The 23,164-nt window shown below is 38.5% G+C and overlaps 1 protein-coding gene across 1 annotated transcript in view; it reads left to right on the plus strand.

Annotated features, from left to right (window-relative positions):
- Positions 1–23,164, plus strand: part of fez2b (fasciculation and elongation protein zeta 2b) — a gene marked incomplete at its 5' end in the record, with an annotated part of 62,148 nt that overhangs the window by 35,441 nt on the left and 3,543 nt on the right. The window contains 2 exons of the mRNA XM_048601365.1: positions 13,753–13,828; positions 16,036–16,101. Coding sequence (XP_048457322.1) covers positions 13,753–13,828; positions 16,036–16,101 — 142 coding nt within the window. The remainder of the gene's footprint in view (positions 1–13,752; positions 13,829–16,035; positions 16,102–23,164) is intronic.

Raw genomic sequence — 23,164 nt, forward strand, 5'->3', positions numbered from 1 at the left:
TTTCAGAGGTGATGGGTTTGTCTTATGAAGAGAGCTTGAGCAATTTAAGCCTATACACTCTAGATTTTAGAAGAATGAGTGGAGATCTAATTGCGATATACAAGATACTAAAGGGGATTAAAAAGTAGATGGAAAATGGGAGAAATTCCTTCTCTTAAAAGGATATGAATCTGTAGAATTCACTATTGCAGAGTACAGCGGATGCCAGGATATCGAGTAAATTTAAGGAAATAGATTTTTAATTAGTCATAGGTTGAAGGGTTATTGGGTGTGAGCAGAAATGAAGAAAGAACAAAACAGTACAGAAATTGGTCCTTCAACCCACCGAGACTGTGCCGACATATAATGCCTTACTAAACTTTTTGCTTCTACACTGTCCTTTATCCTGTGGAGTTGAGGCTGAAATGAGACCAGCAGTGATAGTATGGAATTGTGGAGCAGCGATGTGAATTGCCTACTTCTGCTCCTAGGTCTTGTGTTCTTATTTGCTGTATATTATTTGAAAATAATTTTTGTCTAAATTTTCATAAAGATGAACAGCCTTTCACTGGTTATAAAAAAATGACACTGGAGGCTGGAATCTAGAGGGCCTACCCCAATTGAACATGTACCTTTCTTGCATAGGAAGAAATCAGGGTGAGTTCCAATTTGCACATCCACTAGTTTTCACAAGTGTGATATCTGGAACATGCCTTGTGAACTTCAAACTTGTAAAGCTGTCTGACATCTTTGGTGAGATAAGATATCCTTTTGCTATGTTCCTGGGATGTTTTTTTAAGGAGACCAGGTATCCTTTATGATTGTTAAGCACAGATTAAATGTGGCTGAAAGATGCATGAACTCTTTGGACCTGTAAAACTCACTGGCCTGTCAGACTGTGAAGTCTTTTAAAACTGCTACTCTTTAAATATTTAGAAAATCTGTGCTTGCCAATTCCCTCTGCCTGATGAGATAAGCTTAATGTTCTCATTACAGGATTGGTACTACATGACTGGCACCAAAACCTTTAATTATCAGGGTGGGTTTCTGCCATTTCTCAGTTTAATTGATAACTCTAAGTGGTTATAAGTGGGGCTATGAACCCAAGTCTTGTTTTCATAAGTGATTAAAGGAAGTTGCCTAACATAGATTATAAGAGTAAGGAGGTCATGGTGGAGCTGTATGGAATTCTGGTTAGGCTACAGGTAGAGTACTGTGTGCAGTTCTGGTCATCACACTACAGGAAAGATGGGATTGCACTGGAGGATGTGCAAAGGAGATTCACAACAATGTTGCCCAAGGTGGAGTATTTCAGTTATGAAGAGAGGCCGAATAAGCTCGGGTGCTTTTCTCTGGGACAGAGAAGGTTGAGGGGGACGTGATAGAGATATATAAGATTATAAGGGGCATTGGCAGGGTGAATAGGAAGCAGCTGTTTCTGTTAGTTGAAGGGTCAATAAACAGGGAACATCTTTTTTAAAGAGAAAGGCAGGAGGTTTAGACAGGATTTGAGGAAAACCTTTTCTATCCGGAGGGTATTAGTGATCTTGAATGCACTGCCTGAGGTGGGAAACCTCACCACCATTAAAGTTCTTGGCTGAGCACTTCAAGTGTCATAACATTCAAGGCCTAATGCAGGGAAGTGGGACTACTTTAGGTAGTATTTTTGGTGGTACAGATGTGATGGACTGAAGGGCCTTTTCTGTACAGTATGACTATATGAAATTTAGTGCTGCCTTTTAGTTAATGACATTCTTCTTTAAAATACTGAACCTTTCTGTAGATAGTTAATCACTTAATTTTACATCATCTCTGATTTTCTCTGCCATGGTGGATGTGTGGTTGGCTTGTGGCTTCTGGGTGGTGGGTAAGGGTACGTGGACTGGCACAAAATTTGTCATAGTAACAATAAGGAGCTGAGAGGTGGGTACAGGGAATAGATTTACATGGTGTGTATAAGGAACTTTGGGCAGTGGAGACAGGAGCAAAGTTTGGCAGGATGGGTATAAGGGCCCTTGGTGGGGTGGTTGGGTTTAGGATATGAAGTTGCATGTGTGGGGAGCATGTCATGGTATGATCAGGAGAGTTGTTGTTTGTTTTATTTTCATGTTGCTCACGAGGGCTGGTGCACTGAGGCAGGCCTTCCACTTGGCAGATTGCAGATTTTCTGGAGTCACCATTCCAAATGAAATACAGAAGGTTTGGGACACCTTCTGGATCAGGTTCAGCAGAACCAGTAATTGTCCCTACTCTGCCTGCCCAACTTTGGAATGAAATTTCAGGCCTTTGTTATTTAGTTTTGCTGCCTTAGATTTTCTTGCTCTCCCACCCAACCACACCCTTCTGAAATATATAGCGAAATGTTTGATAATAGATAATAGGTATTTTCCTTCCCAGTGATCTTCTACTACCAAGAAGAATGTGAGTAGCAGTGTTGAGGAACACCATCATCCCAAGTCTGGACCATTCCTCACACCATCCTAACTTGAGCATATGTCTCTATTCTTCTATTGTTACAGATCAACATTCTTTTAAATTATGGAATTTCCTCCCAAAATCTTTATTAGGCATCACAAACAAGGTGGCCGCTCAGAGAGAATCTCAACCTTGCCTATGCTTCCTGCATGTTAAGAACAATATTTTTTTAAAAATTACGTTTGAGTATGATTGTATAATTTTCGCAATTATCATAATAGTGCTCAGCATGTATGCCCTGACTACAATCTCTGTTCCAATGCAGAGCAATGGCCAGTTCCAAGAACATTACCTGCACATACAATGGTTAGCTCATTCTCCTAAAACACAAACTAAGCAGTTTTTTTTTAAGTGTAAGAGAAATTAAGATAGTCACATGTTGAATGGTTTTAAACAAATATAGTTGACAGATCGGTGAATTTCTCTTACAATAAAATTCCATTTAAAATCTGCTTTATCTTAAACTAATTAGCTTTTGCTAAATTACATCAACTACCAGTTTTTGTGTCAGAAGTTCTTTTACTTCTATATTCTTAACCATTTTTGCTAACGTCCCTGAAAATCTCCAAGAACAGGTTGATAGGAAGGAAGGAATTTTTATGTTGTATTTTGTTTTGTTAGTGAACATAGCCAGGCCAGCCATAGGCTAAAAGTGCTGCACCCAAGTGAAGTTAACTAAACAACTCAGAATTGATGTTGCTAGAAATGAATTGTGATGCCTTATTTATAATATCACATGGCTCAATGAAGTGATATAATTATTATTTCTCCAAAAATGATGTAGAAACTCTGTCAGTGTACATTTTAGGTCATGACGTATGAACTTTTGTGGAAGGATTTTAACTAAGACCTTATAATACAGTATGTATTTTTCAGTACAGTATTGTAAAAGGTGAGCTTTTAATGTGCAGTAATAGTTTAATGGTTAGCCCTCATCTTTTTATCTTCTTGCTCTTGTCCCTGTTATGTGCTGTTGGTTGTAACCCTGTGATTTCATATGCTCTTTCTCTGTCCTTTTTCTGCTTTCTGCTGCTTCAGCGTTTCAGCATGGAGGGACTCTCAAATGTCATTCAGAATGGCTTTCGCCAGACATTTGGAAGCTCAGGTGGTGAAAAACAGGTGCCTTGTATGGTTTACATTTTTATTTCCCTTCCAGTCACCTTTCTTCATGTGGTTACTGCTTGCTTCACTTTGTGATCATATTCTTGGTAGATTGTGTGTAAATTCTATGTGCATCATTTCTCTGTTTAAGCAATAAAGTTAAAATACTTTTGTAGAGTTATGCCACGCATGGAAAATGCAAGCAGATCTTCCACTTGTTCCATTTTAACGGCCAACAGTAATGACAATAGGACTCTCCCCTTTAAAATAACAAGGATTAATTATGTCATTATGATCTATCTTGCCCCAGCGAATTCTGGCTGTTTCCTTATTGAACAGAATATGTTTCAACAAATAACATGCTGTGTACAAGGAACTTGGTTCAAGCATTAACCAAGATTTAAATTCAACAGGGCAAACCGAACTCTTAACTTTATTATAAAATTAACATTTTGATTTAAAGCAACATGTTTTATGAACCTTTTAAAGTTTATTAAGGGAAACTAAAACAACACTAAAAGATGAAATACGTATCAACATTGTTCGTCGGGTTGGCTGCTTGTCCATGAAATGGTGCCATCTAGTGATAAAAATGCAATATGCTAAGTGCAATCAGTCCTCCCAGTATTTATAATTCATGGAAGCTGTCTTTTTGTTCATACTAATAATGAACCTTCAGTATAAAACAGTAATAGTTCAAGAAGATGATCCACCATTACCTTATGGGGAAAAGGGGTGCATCTGGGGGCAAATATTGGCTTTGCCAGTGGTATCCATGTCCTGAGTATTCATTTTTTTAAATGAAGAGTACAGAAAAAGATATTTCAGTATGGTACTGTAAATGACGTTATGTAATGCGTAGTGGTAAGAAAAAGAGAGTAAAATTGAAAATCTGACAAATGAATCTGATTTCTATGATGAGTTGTAGCCTTCTGTCTAGCAGGTAAGTTATCATCAATCACTTTGGTGCTATAATTGACTAATTACCACATTCCCTGTCAGTACTGTTATAACTGTGATGGAAGGAATGCACTAATGATCAAGCCCTGCTGCTGAACTCGTGGCACTGTTAGTATATATCTGATGATTCAGTCACCAAAATGGCCAGTTGCTTCTCTTTTTTGTACTACTGTCTAGAACAAAAGAGGCTTTCACCAGGCTTCTTTAATGAACTCAAATATCAGTTTTATTATAAAGAAAACTTACTTTAAATACAAGTGGCAAACACTGGTTAACATCTCAACTATAATCTGATTTAAAGCATCTCACGTTCCACCAGGTTTCCTGTTGACAAAATCGAATTGCTAACAGCAGTGGACTAATGGAAGGTGTTCAGTTCCAATTATAATCAACTGGATCCAAATCTATGGAAATCGATCACAGAGCGGTTTTTCAGATTTTGCAAGGTTGTCAGAAATACTGATAGCTGGAAACATTATCAGGTTCCTAGGAACATTTCCTGAGAAAGACGAGAGACTTGTAGCTTCTGAGTTATTTTCCTAACTGACTACTTAGGTGTGTACAACAGAAAGCTAGGTCCAGAAAGGATTGCTAGATAAGTATTAACATAGATGCCACCATGATCTTTTCAAAATCATATTTTCCAGTAATTAAGGACTCTTAAATCCCAGCCCTTGGCTCCTTGAAAGCTTTGCTTTATTTTTCTCCAGAGCAACTTTTCGGTCAGTGGCAGGTAGCTTACAGTGTAGATTAAGTGTTTGACTTAATTCCTTGATAAACCCAGATGATAAATCCTTTTCAATCTGGAAAATGTTCAGACCATTCCATATGTTCTGATTTTTCCACATAGTCCTAAAATATAAATATATGTTCCCAACAGTACAGTAAACTAATTTAAACATCATTCAGTATTTGGCTACTTTGGAATATCTGAGGGTATTTTGAGTTCTGGAACATAAATGATGTTGCTGATAATGGTTTGGGTGAGGTACCATAACATCCTAAAACTTATCTAGTTGAGTTTAATGATCAGAAAATACATTACCAGAGTTTTCTTTTAAATTATACTGTGGTTTTTATCTCCTACTTTTTGGCTTTCTTCAGACAATTGTAATGGGGGCTCAGTTCATGGTGTATGGGGTGTACACCATTTCTGGATTTGACAGTGCTAAGCTCATTAGATGGGTCATTTCTTAGCTGTTTCTTTGTTCCATCATACATGCCAGAAATTAGTATGAAAATTTGTAGCAGCTTCTATAGTGCTTCTGAAGCTTAGACTCGTAGGAAAGAAGATAATGGCAAGCAATTTCAGCCAGTTGGAGATCATGTCAAATCTATCAATCCATGAAGTAAATGGTTGTAGTTGTGAATTGAGGAATTTGGCTTAAATTTTGTAGCATGAAGTAATGGACTTCAGAATTTTAAAACCATGATCTATTGAACTTGTAATATTTTCCCACACATTTGAAGTCATTTCAGTCATTGTTTCTGTTTTAGAGCAGTCAAAACCTAGTTCCCTGCCTTCTAGCTTAGTATATTCCTGTGCTCCATTAATCCATTTGTCCAGTAAGAGATGTCCACTAGAATTTTTCCTGGTGATGAGGCTTCCAGTGTTTTATGTAAATTTTGATGATAAAAATCCTCTTCAAAATTTGAAGGGGATGTTGAAAGTTTGCAAAAAAAACAAAATGGCAGATCCTCAAAACTGCCTTAAATGATGAACAGAAACAACAAATTCATGCTGGGATCAGTACCCTTGTGAGTTGTAAAACCAAACTTGTAAAGGGCTTTACAAAAAGCAGTACAGGGTTGGGGCTACAATAGAGGTAGACTTTATGTGAGCAGAAATTTAGAAAGTGAATGAGAAAGTACAAGGCAATAATTCAGAGTAGCTGTACTGGCAATGATAATCAGAGTGTGACAGGAAGGGACAAAGAGTGCAAACATAAGAGTGCACCAGCAAATATGATGAAAGTACAGAAAAATGCCTTTAAATTTCAGAAAGCAGGACAGATGGATGGTGGAGATTTAGAAATCCAGAATTAAAGCTTGAGACATTATAGAAATACAGTGATGTGGAAAAAAACTGAATGGAATTGTACAAAAGCCACTTTGAAAAAGTAATCGTAATACCTTTGAAGTCCACAGTAGGTTTGAAAACCGTGTACTCCAATCGCAAACAACAACCTTAAACCTAAAGCCAACCACATAGTTATGCAGGCAGAGTTGACCTCAGTTGAGTGAGTAAATAGGTTGACAGGCATGATGATAATTAAACAGAGATTACATTTTCTAAATTCCAATGAGTAGAATTCCCAACCTGTTTAACCTTTGTTCATAAGATAATCCCTCCCATTCCTAGTGAACCTTCTGTGAGCTTCCTCCAATGAAATAATCTTCCCTTAAATAAGGGGACCAAAACTATTCTCAGTACTCCAGATATGGTCTCACCAACACCTTGTAAAGTTGCAATAAGACTTAGTCTTATACTTCAACCCTCTTGAAGTGAAGGCCACATTCCATTTGTCTTCCTGATTGCCTGCTGCATTTGTGTTTTACTTTTCTGCATTTCATGCACAAGTACTCTGCACTTTTCCTTCATTTAAATAGTACTCTGTACTTTTTTGTTCTCCCGTCCAAAATGAACAATGCCTTGAAGGCCTCAATTGAACCTGCCTCCACCAAACTCCCAGGGATTACATTTTATACCCTGACTACCTGTTGTGTGATAGATTTTTCACACATCATTCTTGATTCCTTTGTACATCATTTTAAGTCTGTGCTGTCTTTGTTCTCATTTTTTCCAACCCACTCATGATTTTGAAAACCTCTACCAAATCACCCCTCAGCTGCCTTCTCTCTAGTGTCTTATACATTTGGGAAATCGCCTTATGCTTGTCCTCCATGTCCAGATGAATAAAGTCTATCCTCAGGTTCTAAAAGAGATTGCTGCAGAGAATTTTCTTTTATATACATTGTTGGTGTTGCTCACAGGGCCAGCATTTGTTGCCCATCGCTGAATGCCTTTTGAGAAGATGTTGAGCTTCCTTTAACTGCTGCAGTCTGTGTTTTAAATAGATACATCAACAATGCCATTAGGGAGTGAGGTCCTGGATTTTGACCCAGCAACACTGAAGGAAAGCAATATGCTGACTCTAATTTTTCAAATTCCCTGCATTCTGCAATAGCCCAATAGAATGAAAGTTAGCAAATATGATACTGCTATGAAAGAAAGGTAGGGAAGGAACAAAATCCTTAGGGGAGGAGAACATTTTTCGCCCATATGTAGAACCTCCAGCAAGGGAGAGGGGTAGATACAGACCTAATATTCAGAAATTACCCCAGGCAGATATGAAAGTGATTTCTTTGTGGAAATTCATTTTGGGAAAAATGCACTTTTAGCCAATAATAGTTAATCCTTAAAGGAAACATAGAAACTAGGAGCAGGGGTAGGTCATTCTATCCTTTGGGCCTGCTTCGCCATTCAGTATGACTTTGACTAATTTTTTGTCTTGATGCCATATTCTCACTTTCTCCCAATACCCCTTGATGCCTTCTAAATCTAAAAATGTATCTGTCTGTTCCTTGGAGAAACAAAAGAACCAGTTGTAAAATGTTTAGGTGGCTGTTGTTCTGGCATTCTGTTGCACATAGGCAGAACATGTTGCAGCAGATATGCAATGAATCTTTAAGGGACATGCTAATGTCATCCTCACCATACCATGGGGCACATGGTGGCTCAGTGGTTAGCACCGCTGCCTCACAGCACCAGGGACCCGGGTTCGGTTCCACTCTCGGGCGACTGTCTATGTGGAGTTTGCACATTATCCCCATGTCTGCTGGGTTTCCTCCAGGTGCTCCAGTTTCCTCCCACAGTCCAAAGATGTGCAAGTTAGGTGGATTGGCCATGCTAAATTGCCTGTAGTGTTTAGGGATGTGTAGCTTAGGTGGATTATAAGGGGATGGGTCTGTGTGGACTTGTTGGGCTGAAGGGCCTGTTTCCACACAGTAGGGATTCTATTCCATGATTATAATGATATCAAGGACTTGATTTCAATCTTACTCATTTTTCTTGCAGCACGGTGCTGAGAGGAGCATGCTACAGTGCATCCAAATTGCTTTGATTGAGCCCAGACATGCAAGTGCCTGTGATTGAAGTCTACAAATGTAAAAAAAACGTTCAGACGGACAATCACAGCAAGTTCAACACTGTACGGATCTCCAACTTAAATATGCAAGAGTCAGACTTCCCTTTCTACTTTAAAGTTCAAGACCAATCAAGCTAGAAACCTATTTATTTTGCTAAAATTAAACAAAAATGTTCACCTTGCTAACTGACATTAAAAGTTAAGGTTTAGCTGTAAGAACACTTACTGTATGTTTAAAGGCAAAGTTAGAGCTAAGAGGTTTCCTACAGGCTTAAAGCTAAATCCAGCAGTGAGTGGATATTGTGAGTTTAGCTACAGAGCCTTTTGGGAAAAACACATTTTCAGAAATGAGTGTATTGCCAAATGGCCCATCATTATAGATGATGTCAGTATTGTTATGGAGACTTCATATGTAATTTTTTTTAGGACATGCATGTTGAAGGTATGTGAAAAAGTATGGATTTCAAGTCCAGTGAAGATACTGGATGTTTATTTTCTTTAAGAAAAACATTGAAAAGACACATTGTGATGTTTCTTTTAAGGTACTTCCAGGAAGCCCACAGTTTCAATTGCTGGACTTAATTGCTAGAGGTCACCTGAATGGGTTTTTTGGCAGTTCTATCTGACAATCTTTTGCAGGCAGTTGGAGATTTTGGTTTTCTGTTGGAGGAAGCCTACTGAAGAACAAGATGCTCAGCCCATTGCTCCTGTTTCTGAAGCACCATTGTGTGAATCTGGTGTGAAACCTGTCCTCATTAAGAGCATCTGGAAGACTTTTCAATCCTGTTTTGTGAGAAAGCAGAGTCAAACAAGCCTCAGAGACAACTGGCGTGTGATGTGATAAGTAACATGATAGCTAACTACCTTTAACGTGTGATATTTATGTCGACTTCAGTAACATAACAAATGAGAAATGGTCACCTCGTACTGAAGAAGTTGATACATTCAACAACAAAAACAGAAGTTGCTGAACATTACACACATGCTGTCATGTTGTGGCATCTGGTGACAAAGTTCATAGTTCGTAGAATCCCTACAGTGTGGAAACGGGCCCTTCGGCCCAACAAATTCACACCGACCCTCATAGCATCCCACCCAGACCCATCCCCCTATAACCCACTCATCCCTGAACACTACAGGGAATTTAGCATGGCCAATCCACCTAGCCTGCACATCTTTGGACTGTGGGAGGAAACCGGAGCACCCGGAAGAAACCCACGCACGGGGAGAATGTGCAAACTCCACACAGACGGTCGCCTGAGAGTGGAATCGAACCCAGGACCCTGGCGCTGTGAGGCAGCAGTGCTAACCACTGAGCCACTGTGTCAAAAGACTCTTGGGGTTTTTGTCTCTATGACAAATAGGAGTCTGTTAATCAGGAAATTGATTTATACCTTGAACTGGTCTTAAGATACTTTCCAAGTCTTCTTGGAACTTTTTTCTCATTCTCAGAAAGACTGGAATGTATTTATTCTGTGAAGCACATATTGCTTAAATAGCTAATTCAGTGACAATGTTAATTGCTAGATAATCTAAATTGAAATGTTTGTCTTCCATTTCTTGTTGAAGGATTCTTGTTTTATTCAAGGCGAGCAGAGGGCTTGTTTAATCCTTTCACTTGATACACTGTTCTGTCCTTTAATTTTTTTTCCTTCCTTTTCTCCTATTTTACTTTACTTTTCATGGTTGAGGCTTCAAAGAAATTGGGAACTGGAATATGGAACTGTTCTGGATTTAAAAGGTTTACCAAGGTTTTGACGGAATATGTAGTTTCTTGGAATTGTCCACAGTAATATGAGTTGTGACTCACCTGCTAGTTACAAAAAAGTCAGGTAACCTACAATTAGAGATGAGCAACACTTTTGAGAGATTAAAAAATGAGGTTCATTACTTAATCGCTGGACAGTCTTGATTTAGAAGAGATGGGCCTATATGTTGGAAGGTGCTCAGCAACATTCTTCTGGAATTGTTTTTCTAAGGGCACCTGAACCTGTCAGTAAATGAAAAATCCCTAAAGCTTGCAGTAAGCAAGACTTTCTGTCTTCTGGAAAAGTAGGATAACAGCTTAAAGCAGAACCAGCTAAAAAAGATCTCCCTCTGGCAATTAAGTATTTCTGGGAACGTGAGAAGATTTCAACTACCAGTATCTGATTTACCTCATAAACCCTGAAAGCTGAAATGTTACTTTTATTCAGAGACCTAAGTTTAGATAACTTTTCATCTGAAGTGAAGTCTGGTGTGAAGATTTTCCATCATTCTGCAGAGATTACAGTTTGATCTTGTTGTCAGGAAACTTGGGGAACCTTGAAGACATCCAGTATCATCCTCCGAGTTTGGGCCCTTGGTACACGGGGGTGCTGTTTACAACTTCAGCCTTTGTTTTTAAAGCCATATGATGTCCGCAGAGTTGAATTGTCTTGTTATATGAACGTGTTTGTTTGGGTTTAAAGGGATAAAGTTTAATTCCAGATTATAGCTTAGTTGTTAACTGGTTTTGCCACATCATTTATAGATTTTCTTTTTATTTTAAAACAAGTTATTTTTGAGTTTACTGAAGAAACCCGGTGAAACTCTTTTATCCTTGACAGTAGTAATAAAGGGAAACAATTTGACCATTTTGTTGATTTGAATCAAAGTATTTAAATTCATTACATGCCTCATGGAGTAATGGTGCCTAATACCAGTATATTCCTCCTATCAGAGTCATGAAGTTTTGGGGCTCATCCAAAATCTCAAAATTGATTTTGGACACGGACTAATAACAATTGATAAAATAGAGGGATAATTGCCAGGTTTCTCCTCATTATAAAACTAGAGTAGCATTGGAAGTATTGTTCTTACAGATGGAAGATATATCCCTGGTTGGTTAATAAATTTGGTGATAATCGCCAAGAAGGTACTGCCCTTGAGGCTAGTGTTTGGGGAATCAATTTATCATTTTAAAAGAAAAGAGGATGGGTTTTGGCAGAGACAAACATACAGGGCTATGGGGACCAAGTGGGACTGCCTGATTGCTCCACAGGGAACCAGCTTGGACTTAGCGCATTAAATGGCCTCCTTCTTTGTCATAAATGTCTCTGACATGGAGGCCTGGGACCTGCATTATTGAGAGGGAAGTGGAACCTGAGGAAAATGACCAAAGGTACAAATAAACTTAAGGTCGCACTTCCCAAAATGAAGCCTTTTCTGGTTTCTTAGGCTAGATATATGTTGTAACCCTTTTAACTGTCATAATTCTATTTGAAGTCTGTAGCAGTATAGATTCCAACTTCTATTTGAGTTGAAGAAAATCTTTCTGGTGTTTCTATCGTGTCGTTTGACTGTGATATCTTTGAAATCTCTAGGTTTGTGATATCTTTAGGTTACCTCCTGCTTGTGTACTGCTGTTTTAAACATTAGGAAAATAGGAGCAAGAGTAGCCTATTCAATCCTCCAAGCTTGTTCTGTCATTCATTTTGGTATTTACTAATCTGTATCTCATCTTCACTTACCTGTCTTAATTCCATAACTTTGTCACTTCTTAAATAAGAGCTTAAATCTTAGTTTTCAATTGAGCCACAACCTCCACAGCTTCTTGGGGGACAAGGTTCTAATTTTCCACTATTGTTTGTGGAAAGAAGTGCTTCTTGACATCATTTTGAAGGACCTATCTGGAACATTTAAGGTTTTATTGCGTATTGTCAGCTCTTACACGTGAAAAAAAATAGGGTAGATAAAAGGAAACATATCTTTCAATGGTTATAAACACATCAATTAGCTTACCTCCTAACTTTCTGTTCCCAAAAGACTACATGCTTTCTTCAAAATTTGTTCCTTGCGCTGGTATCATTTTGATCCCTACCTTCCAAGGCCAGTATTTCCTTCCTGTAATGTAATGCCCAAAACTGAAAGTAGAACTCCAAATGCAGCCCATCATTAGAGCTTTATATAAAAATATCATAACTTGTACAAATTCAATTTAGACACTTTGTCTTTTAGTAGACAAATCGATATAAGTTTAATGAGAAAGTGAGACATTTGCAGACAGTTCTGTTGCAAAATGTATGAAGTAAAGATTTGATGTTCTCCAGATGGTCTTGTGTAATCCAAGGCAACCATTCTTTGTTCTTGGATCAAGCTGAAATCACCTTTTTAACATTGCTGTGAATTAGATTAATTTGCATAATCTACAGATTTGCATAATTATTGTTATTTCCTACTCATCTGGCAGATCAAATAAATTATGCAAGTGACCATATAAAACATTTCCAGCCCATGAAATCTTGTGATCAGTTTACCATATGTCAATAAAAACACAGGAAAAAATAATTTAATGTTAATAGCTCTCAAACAAGTTTAGCTGCCAGTGTATGTTTTAAATCTGCACTACCTGCAAACTAAATGTATTTGCAACTCAACGACAAGTCAGACATGATGAGAATTTATAGAAAGAGCCAATTATCAACATTGTTTTCTTCTTGCCACATTTTCATAAACAAATTCACTGGTTTGAATGTTTAGGTGGGATGACTGCTGTTTAGTCTTGGTAAAATATTTTGACTTTTCGGCTCTATTTTTTGGTTAAACTCTTAGCATTCAAGAATTAGAGGCCTGGTTCCATCGTTTTAATGAGAAAGAAACAGTCTTTCCCCACCTGTTAATACTGTATACTGCTTAGTAATCTTCCAAACAAAACTGATGGCACCTCATTCTGTCATTGACTATTTTATAACTGTTGTACAAAATCATCCATCCTCTCTTCTCATGTCTGTTTAATGTAGATGTATACATCATCTTACCTACTATTATCTTGCTGTTCAGATACAACAACTGTGTGGGCTAATTAGTTCCCTCCTTATTTGAGTTTTGAAAGTTTGACATTTAACATTACCACCATCAGAGTGAAACCAATGTAATGGTGTAATTGAATCTATTATGATAGTACATGATTAGAAGCCATTGCTTAGCCTCTTTCCTCCAGCCCTGTTTAGCCTGCAGCCATTGGGGATAGCCATAGTGTTGATAAGTGCAACTTCTGATAGCAACTGTATACTAACATTTTACATTGCAGAGCATTATTTTGCTATCTATTTTGCTCTTTTCATGACAGTATTTAACAACAGTCATCCCTTATGAAAAGAAGGCTGGACCCCCATCTGTAGAAGATCTTCAAATCTTGACCAAAAGTGAGTAAAGGTGATTTTATAAAATGCAAATCGAGGACTCTGCTGTCAAAACATTTATTTTGTTGTTATTTCTAGTAAATTATTATTGCAACCTTTTTTATGCATTTTGCTGGGAATAGGTCATATTTCCCTTGTATCTTTGTGCTCTTTTCCTACAAGTGAGATGAAAACCAATTCAAATAGATGCTGAATTTTAAGCTATAATTTGATTACTCTATGTCTAAAGAGGTTAACCAGTTAATTTGGGACTGTAGTTAACTGTTGATATTCCAGTCAACCATGATCCTGCTAATGCAAAGGTCAATAATTCAAACTACTATTGACTATAAACCTATCCATACTTAAATTATCTATAAATATGCTTGTAAACTTGGTTCCGTGCCCTGGGTATCCCAAGTGTTGATCTTAAGTTTCAGATATTCCGTTACGTGCAGTCACTTTGGTGAGGCCCGGTATGGCATTAGATGTATCTCCAGTGCCATTAAGGTACAGGAAAATAGTCCTGTAAAATTAGTGCTTGTTAATTTCTGAAACAAGCACTTCAGGATCTTCTGGCAGTTGTAAATTAATGGTTTGGCGTAAGTTCTTGGTCTTTGTAGGCATTTTTACAGCTATGATTTGTAAGTAGTATCACAGTACCTTTTTATATCCAGTTTCTCTAATAGAGACACCAGGACTGAATCTGAAGCCTATCTTAAACTACTATAACCAGGTTCTCTTCCACTAAGCTGTTCAGAAATGAAAATCAAATGAACTATAAAATTGGCTGTCAATTTGATCTCACCTGTTTTGCACCATTGTCCAAAAGATTTATGTATCATGATCTTTCCTACAAAAAAGAAAATTCTGTTTGGAGGCCAAACCTGAATTGACCTGTAGCTTTATGGGGTTATTATTTGTTGCCAGAGTAGTGATCACACATTTATCACTGATATGGCATATTTGTTGATTCTCACTTCTGTTTAAACATTTGAGCGTATTTGTTTAGGTTATGTTTATGATTTAGAAGCACACAAAATAGGAGCAGGAGAAGGCCATTCAGTCCTTCGAGCCTGCTTTGCCATTCAATATGATCATGGCTGATCATCCAATTCAGTGCCCTATCCCTGCTCTCCCCCCATACCTTTATCAACCCTTTTAGCCTAAGAATTATAACCCTCACTCCTCCTTGAAAGCATTGAATGCATTGAAATCAGTTGCTTTCTGTGGTGGCAAATTCCACAGGCTCATCACTCTGGGTGAAGAAATTTCTCCTGATCTCAGGCATAAAGGGTACACCATTTATCCTTAGACTGTGACTTCCAGTTCTGGACTGCCCAGTCATTGGGAACATCCTGTGTTGACTCCGTCTAGTTCTGTTGGAATTTTACAAGTTTTTAACGAGATATTCTATTATTCTCCTAAAGTGCAGTGAATATAGTCCTAATCAATCCAGTATCTCCATGTGTCAGTCCTTGTCTGCCAGGAATCAGCTGCTAAACCTTTTTTGTTGGACTCCCTCCATAGCCAGAACACCCTTCCTCTGATAAGGAGGCCAAAACTGCATGCAGTACTCTTAAGTGCAGTCTCATGAAGGCCCTGTATGGTTGTAGCAACACATCCCTGTTCCTTTTACTTGAATCCCCTCACTATCAAGGCCAATATACCATTTGCCTTTTCCACTGCCTGCTGCACGTATATACATACTTTCAGCGACTGGTGTATAAGGTCACCCAGGTCTTGTGCTAACTCCCCTTTTCCCAATCTACTGTCAATCAGATAATCTATCTTTCTTACTATTGTTTCAAACAAGGTGGATAACCTCATTTCTCTGCAGTATATTTCATCTGCCGTGCATTTGCTCATTTACACAACTTATCCAAACCTCATTGAAGCATCTCTGCATCCTCCTCACAGTTATCCCTCCCACTCGGCTTTGAGTTGTCTGCAAACTTGGCGATATATTATTGAGTTCCCTCAAATCATTTTTTACATTGTGAATAGCTGGGATCTAAGCACTGATTCCTGCGGAACCCCACTAGTTACTGGTTATGACTCAACAATTGATCCATTTATTTCTACTATTTTTTGTTTCCTGTCTGCTAATCAGATTGCTATCCACTTCAAGTGTTTATTCTTCTGTTGTCTGAAATATTCCAACAGGGAATTCTTTCTTTGCTTAAGAAAATTTTGATTTGAAAATCTAACTGTTGGAATCCCCTTTTAAGTCCTTCAGGCAATGAAAGAAGATAGTGAGAGAGTGCCAAGCTTGCTGACAGATTACATTCTGAAAGGTTAGTGCAGATTCACTTTCCAACTTGATCGTTGTTACATTAATGAGTCAAATGCTGATAAATTTAAGTGATCTGTATTTTTACATTGTCTTTTCACTACTGAATTTTATTGCAATGACCTCTAACATGGCTCATTTGAATGTTTATTAAAATGTTTTTTTTTTCCAATAATATGGTGCAATTCTAGTGTATACCGATAACTAGAGGTTGTACAGGAAGGAGACTAAAATGTTGTCAAACTTCATTCAGTTACAACTGTCAAAGAACACTTTCAACTGAGATCTTTGTTGTACATCAGCCAAATTTAAAATGAAGATCTGATGACAATACTTACCTAGAACTAATAGCCCACTAACTCTAAGACTGGAAGTATTCTGATAGATCACTAACTATCTTGCAATTTAATCTAGTTTTACCTGGACAGAAAAGTAAACTTGTAATCTCCATGAATGTTAAATAGCCAATTTGTTCATAAGCAGTATGACACATCTTTTTTTAGCAATACATAATCAATACAGTGATTTAAGTTACATTAAAACACATTGCTGTAATACTGGCCTAAATCAGCATCCTGGAAATTGAGCAGAACCTTTTTGGGTACTATCTTGCCATATAACAAGATTGTATGCATTTCTAAATGCAAATAGAATTTGCATGGGGTCTTTCCAGTCTGCCGTCATGGAAGATCAGCAGTAACCCTGGGGAAGTGGCCATTTTCCTGCAGAGATCACAGAATAATCTGAAGATTTGCTGCAAAAATTCTGAGTGACAATTATTAAACTACTCTGATTATTTGGGTATTAAGACAGCTAAGTACTTTTTTTTTTGCAGGATCCTTCTGAAATTGGATTTTGGCTCGTTAATGGCGCATGATTGTAGCTGTACTGTTTTGTATTTGTACTATAACTGATCTGATACTGTCTGGTGCGTACACTGTGTCAAAAGTGAAAAGATGTTTCGTTTTCCAACAGTGATGACCAGTATCATCTTGAGAACAAACTTCACCCCTCATTTATTTTCCCCAGAATGAATGAGTTGTGTGCCATTATCAAGAATTCTTACCTGTTTATAGAAATTGAGCAATTGCTGTAAAGCATGAGGGCTTCAAAGACACAAATTGTTGCATGTTCTACCCCTTCTTTCCTATCTGGATTTATTCCTTTCCCAATCAAGAAATGATTTATTAGTTGTTCACGAAGACAACCAAAAAATAACCAGTTTATTACCAAATTCCGTCTTGTCGCAGGAATAGTTCACTTGAAGAATTTCCACCCTTGTGTCAATGCTTCAAACACAGTTCTTTTTCCAGCAGACTGCATACATAGTGAACATTATTTGAAACAGTATAGCAAGTTGCTTCATTCCCTATAGGCATACAAACAAAAGGCTCTGATTACAGTGCTGATTTATTGCTAGCAAATTTGCCATTGTAAATTAATCTTCAGGTACTTACCATTTAGAGTTAGCTTGCAGTAAAACATGTCAGTGGAGATAAAAAGGAAATGACTGAAACAAAAGATATAACAGAATGATAAATACAATTTCTTACCAAGTGCATCATGTAGATAAAAGGATTTGCTTCCACCCTTCCTGTGAGCATGTGGAAATGGGAAATTTAGCCTTTTAGCTGTTTAACAGTTGGCTTCTGGAAATATGGTGTATATCTAATTAGCTCGAGTTGTCTACCTATGATAAGGGATAGGATGACACTTTAATTTGTGTTGAAAATTCTTAGACATGATTCATTAGGTACAAAACTGCAACCCCCACAGAATTGTGATGGGTATTTTGAAAGAATTCCAAAATTTATGAAATGTAAGTGATTTTACACTTTCCTCACCAGGGTGACCTACTCTTGAGAATATATTTAGGAACCGAGGATTGGAGGGGAATGCTAGTGGGGGTGGGATTGGTGGTGTACTGCTGCTGGTTGCTGTTGGACTGGGTGTCCAGTGCTGGATTGGAGAGAGCTTAAGCATGTAACTTTTCCTGAGTTGGAAAATGCAAGGCCAGACCTCCCTGGAAACCCAATCTTTCTCTCTGTTCCTGCAAATGTCAAAGGCCACCCTGCTAAGTCGTACACTTTGCAGACACTCAAAGCAAAAAGAGCACACATACAGGACAAAACGCATTCAGAAAGGCTTGACCCAGAATTTAGGATGAAAGACCAAACTATACACTTCACCTGATCTGACCCAACCTGGAGCTACCTGTAGTTTTGCATCTTCAAGCTTTCAGCATCAGCTTGACCTTCATGTAGCGCAGATGTGCTGCCAAAAATAAGAACAAAATGCCAAGCTCTTCATGGAGGTTACAATTGCCAGCTTCAAGGCCTATGACGATTGTCCAAAATCAGCAGCTAGAACACTTCCAATCCTCAGGGACATATTCTAGGTTTTCTAAAAAGAAAATATTCTTCTTTTCTTTGCCATCAGCACTTTGCTCACAGTTTCCTTTCCAATTTTCAGACTGAGAACAAATTCCACCAGGGAACTAGAATTATGTGGGCAAACCAAGATTCTGAAACCTAATAATGCAGGATCCTCCCTCACTATTACCTAGCCTTGCACCTGAGGAAGCAATGTACCCTAATAATAAAGCAGCAAGAAAAAGAAATAACCTCCTTTAATGTTCAAAGATTGAATACATGGCAAGGAATACTTTATAAACCAGATTTTAAGTTCTTTACATTATTGAGTATTAAGTTGCTAGATAATTTAAAATCTATATATCCTCAAATAAAAGTATAGTGTTTAAAGTTGATCTGTCACACTTCAGATGTCACCAGTGTTCAAAGCATTGTCGAGAAATTTCATCAAACAGAATTGATAAGATTTTTAGTGCATGAAAGTTCAAAAACAGTTGCAAAATTAAAGTTCATCCCAGACTAATCCAGTTATGGTGACGGAATGACTTTCCACAGGTTTTAGATTCAAGTCCTTAGCCTGTTTAACGCCCCAGCCTATCAGCTTTATCTGTGTGAGCCCTGGCAAACTGTCAGTTGAGCAATTGCCTGATGCACCTTTCAAGAGCTGAACAGCCCCAGGACAAGAGAAAGAGTTGACATTTTATTCTGTTTGAAACACATGTTGATGACATTTGGTAATTTTGATGCCAATTGTGAAAAGTCCAGAACTAAGTTGTGTCCCTTTCTGGTCAAGGGCAAACTGACTGACCACATGGAGGTGTGTGGCCCCAGTGGGGTAATGGTTTTTATTAAAAGACCATTTACAATAATAAAAGTGCCTAAAGTCACGTAAATGAAATTAATAGCAGTGTGATTATGAAGATTGAGAAAACTGTGTAGTATTTAATTCTCTTCAGTTTTTTTCCTTTTGATTTTGGATTTTTGTTTCTGTTGAATTTACATTTACTTTACCACCTGACATTTCTTTGTTTTGTTTTTTTGTTGTGCTAGCACTCGTATAACGGCTGGATTGACTGAGGTTTGTGTATATTGTTCGAAGGACAGAGGTCTCTGGGATGTTTGATATAATTAGCACTTGTTTATTTGTGCATTTGAGGAACTGATATCCATGTTGCTTAACATGATGTGAAAGGATCGATTCCTACTTAGTGACTGCAAGGAATTGTGATGATGATATGATTTCATGCATGTTTGTTTCCTGTCCAGAGTCCCAAAACTAAGTAACTGTCTGTCTTTTAATTGATTCATTCATTTATTATATGTACTATACCTTCTGTTTCACTCTCAAAAAAGTGCTGAAAGGATGTTTGCTTATTATGTAAACTTATGTAGGTAATTAGTCATCTGACTTTTTCTATACAAAGATTCTCCTCCTGCTCTGCCATATCCAAGGCATTCACTGTGGATGGGAAGCACTACTGCCTTACAGCACCAGGGGCCTGGGTTCGATTCCAGCCTTGGGTGACTGTGTGGAGTTTTCACACTCTCCCTGTCTCTGCATGGGTTTCTTCTGGGTGCTCCGATTTCTTCCCACAGTCTACAGATGTGCAGGTTAGGTGGATTGGTGAAGCTAAATTGCGCCATAGTGTCCAGGTTAGCTATGGTAAATGCAGAGTTACGAGGATAGATGGGGAGTGGGATGCTCTTTGGACATTCCATGCGGACTCGATGGGCTGAATGGCCTTTATCTGTACTGTAGGGATTCTACAATTCCGGTGAGAAGCGTGTATGCTGAACGCATGTTTTCATGGATCTCGTATGTGTAGAGAACCCTTTTACTAATTAAAATAAACTAGCAATACAGCCATTTGGTGTTTTGGGAAGTGGAAAAATCGTTTTGTGGAAAGAGAGACCTTGAGATGTTGACATGTCCAGTAATAATTGGAAATATCTTGAGATACATAGGACAGTTAATTAGGGGAATTAAAGTGATATATAGAACCTGAAGGCTAAAATGTAAAATTAGTGCAAGATGCTGAATTAACTGAGAAGTGAATCACATTGAGCACGAGATTTTAAGGACCTTTTATCTTTTCTAAACTATTTAAGGGTCCAGAGTTTGTAAACTGTGTCTTCCAGGAGGTCAGACCTCTGCAAAATCTCTGTATTCTGTTTGGGTAGCTTTTGTACAGGATTTTGTTGTTTATGGGAAATGAGAGAGAAATGTGTTCATAATAGCACCATTTATAGCATTATTGTTGAATGCTGTGTGGGTTTTTGTTTTAATTTATCCATTTTGTGGAACGTGGGTGTTACTGAACTGGGCCAGCATTTATTGCCTGTCCCTAGTTGCCCTTGAGAAGGTGGTGGTGAGCTGCCTTTTTGAACCACTGCATTCCACCAATTGTGGGTTGACCCACAATGCCCTTAGGGAGGGAATTCCAGGATCTGGACCAAGCAATAGTGAAGGAACGGCGATATATTTCCAAGTCCTGACGGTGAGTGACCTGGAGGGGAACTTGAAGGTGGTGGTGTTCCCATATATCTGCTGCCCATGTCCTAAATGGAAGTGGTCGTGGGTTTGGAAGGTGCTGTCTGAGGATTTTTGGTGAATGTCTGCAGTGCATCTTACAGATGGTACACGCTGTTAATGAGCATTGGTGGTAGAGGGAGTGGATGCTTGTGAATGTGGCGCCAGTCAAGCGGGCTGCTTTGTCCTGGATGGTGTCAAGCTTCTTGAGTGTTATTGGGGCTGCACTCATCCGGGCAAGTGGGGAGTATTCCATCACACTCCTGACTTGTGCCTTGTAGATGATGGACAGGCTTTGGAGAGTCAGGAGGTGAGTTACTCACCGCAGTATTCCTTGCCTCTGGCTCTTGTATCCACTGTGTTTGTGGTGAATCCAGTTGAGTTTCTGGTCAATGATGACCCCCAGGGTGTTGATAGTGGGAGGTTCAGTGATGGTAGCACCATTGAATGTCAAGGGGCAGTGTCTCATATATTGATGGTCATAGCTTGGCATTGGTTTGGTGTGAATGTTACTTGCCACTTGTCAGCCCAAGCCTGGATATTCTCCAGATCTTGTTGCATTTAAACATGGACTGCTTCAGTATCTGAGGAGTCACAAATGGTGCTCAACATTGTGCAATCATCGGTGAACATTCCACTTCTTACCTTATGATGGAGGGATGGCTCAGGGTTCCTCAAGTAGCTAGTAACAGTACTATGTGAATAAATTTTTCCCTTTGCATGTGTGTGAAGGGGATGAAAATGGTGGTTACAGATTTTTAAGAACAACTCTATGCCCAATGATCACTGTTACCAGATCCGATCTGGGATCGGAAACGTGACTGGGGGAAAAAAATTGCGTTTTGCGAAAAGCAAAACACCTTTATAATACACACTTCCTCCAACACAAAGATAGCAAGGTCAGCAATCACCTGACACCAGGTTATAGTCCAACAGGTTTATTTGACAACACAAGCTTTTGGAGATTCAATCCTGGGCTCCAAAAGCTTGTGTTTTCATTTAAACCTGTTAGACTATAACCTGGTGTCAGGTGATTTCTGACCTTGTCCACCCCAGTCCAATACCAGCACCTCCACAGCAATGATAGCAGACAGGCTTCTTTTATGTACTTCTATCTTCCCCCAGTTGCTGGCCTCCCATATTCCCCTGGACCATCAAAAAAAAAAACTATAACACATTTTCTGATTAGAAACCATTGTAAATTCAGTAGCTGGGGGGTATAAAGGGTAGAATGATTTAAATGAGTTGGGACAATGGTGAGCACTGGAGTTCATTGTGGAGAAAAGTGAGGTATCTGTGTTAGATTTTATAAAAGATCAGTTTTATTTTAATGTGAGCATAGAAGGGGTGGAAAGTTTTGGTGTTCACTTAGATTAATTCTTGAAATCTAGTGCATAGATATGTTTGGTAATCAAGAGGTCTAATGGAATGTTGACCTTATCTCAGAGGTTTGAATTCAAAAATAAGGAAATCATGATTTTGTGTAGTGTTGGTCAGAGTACCTGATCTAAGTACTGTGTCCAATTTGGATACCACATATCAGGAAGGATACACTTAGAGTGGATACAGTGCAGATTCACCAGAATGACATTGGATTCTAAAGGGTTAACTTATGATAACATATAATTTGTATTGTTTAGGACATAAAAGGTCAGGGAGATGACCTCATCAAGATGTTGAAGATTGCAAAATAGACTGATTTCCTTTGGTGATCACAAAATCCAAAATAAGAGGATAATCTTAAAATTAGAGCCATACTATTTGGCGTGAAATTGGGAAGTACTTTTAGTGTGAAAAGTACTAGAAGCCTGGAACTCCCCTTTCTGTGCCGCACCTGCCTGTTAACTTGACTTGGAAGGGAATTTGCAGGGGTTGGTAACCCCAAGAACTGATGCTTTTCTTCTGGGTGGAAGGTGTTGTTGATGGGGCCTTGATTAGTCACTACATTCTGTTGATGGTACACATTGCAGTCATTGAGAACCAGTGGTCGAAAGATTGGGTGTTTCCAATGATGGCTGGGGCACCAATTAAGTGGGCTGCTTTATCCTGAATGGTATTGAGCATCCCGGAGTGCTGTTGGTGTGGCACTTGTCCAGGCAAATCTGGAGTAGTTCATCAATTTGTGCCTTGTAGAATATGGTTTGGGAATTTTGAATGTAGCTACT

The sequence above is a fragment of the Rhincodon typus genome, chromosome 9 (assembly GCF_021869965.1).
Source record: "Rhincodon typus isolate 14 chromosome 9, sRhiTyp1.1, whole genome shotgun sequence".
Taxonomy (NCBI): domain Eukaryota; kingdom Metazoa; phylum Chordata; class Chondrichthyes; order Orectolobiformes; family Rhincodontidae; genus Rhincodon; species Rhincodon typus.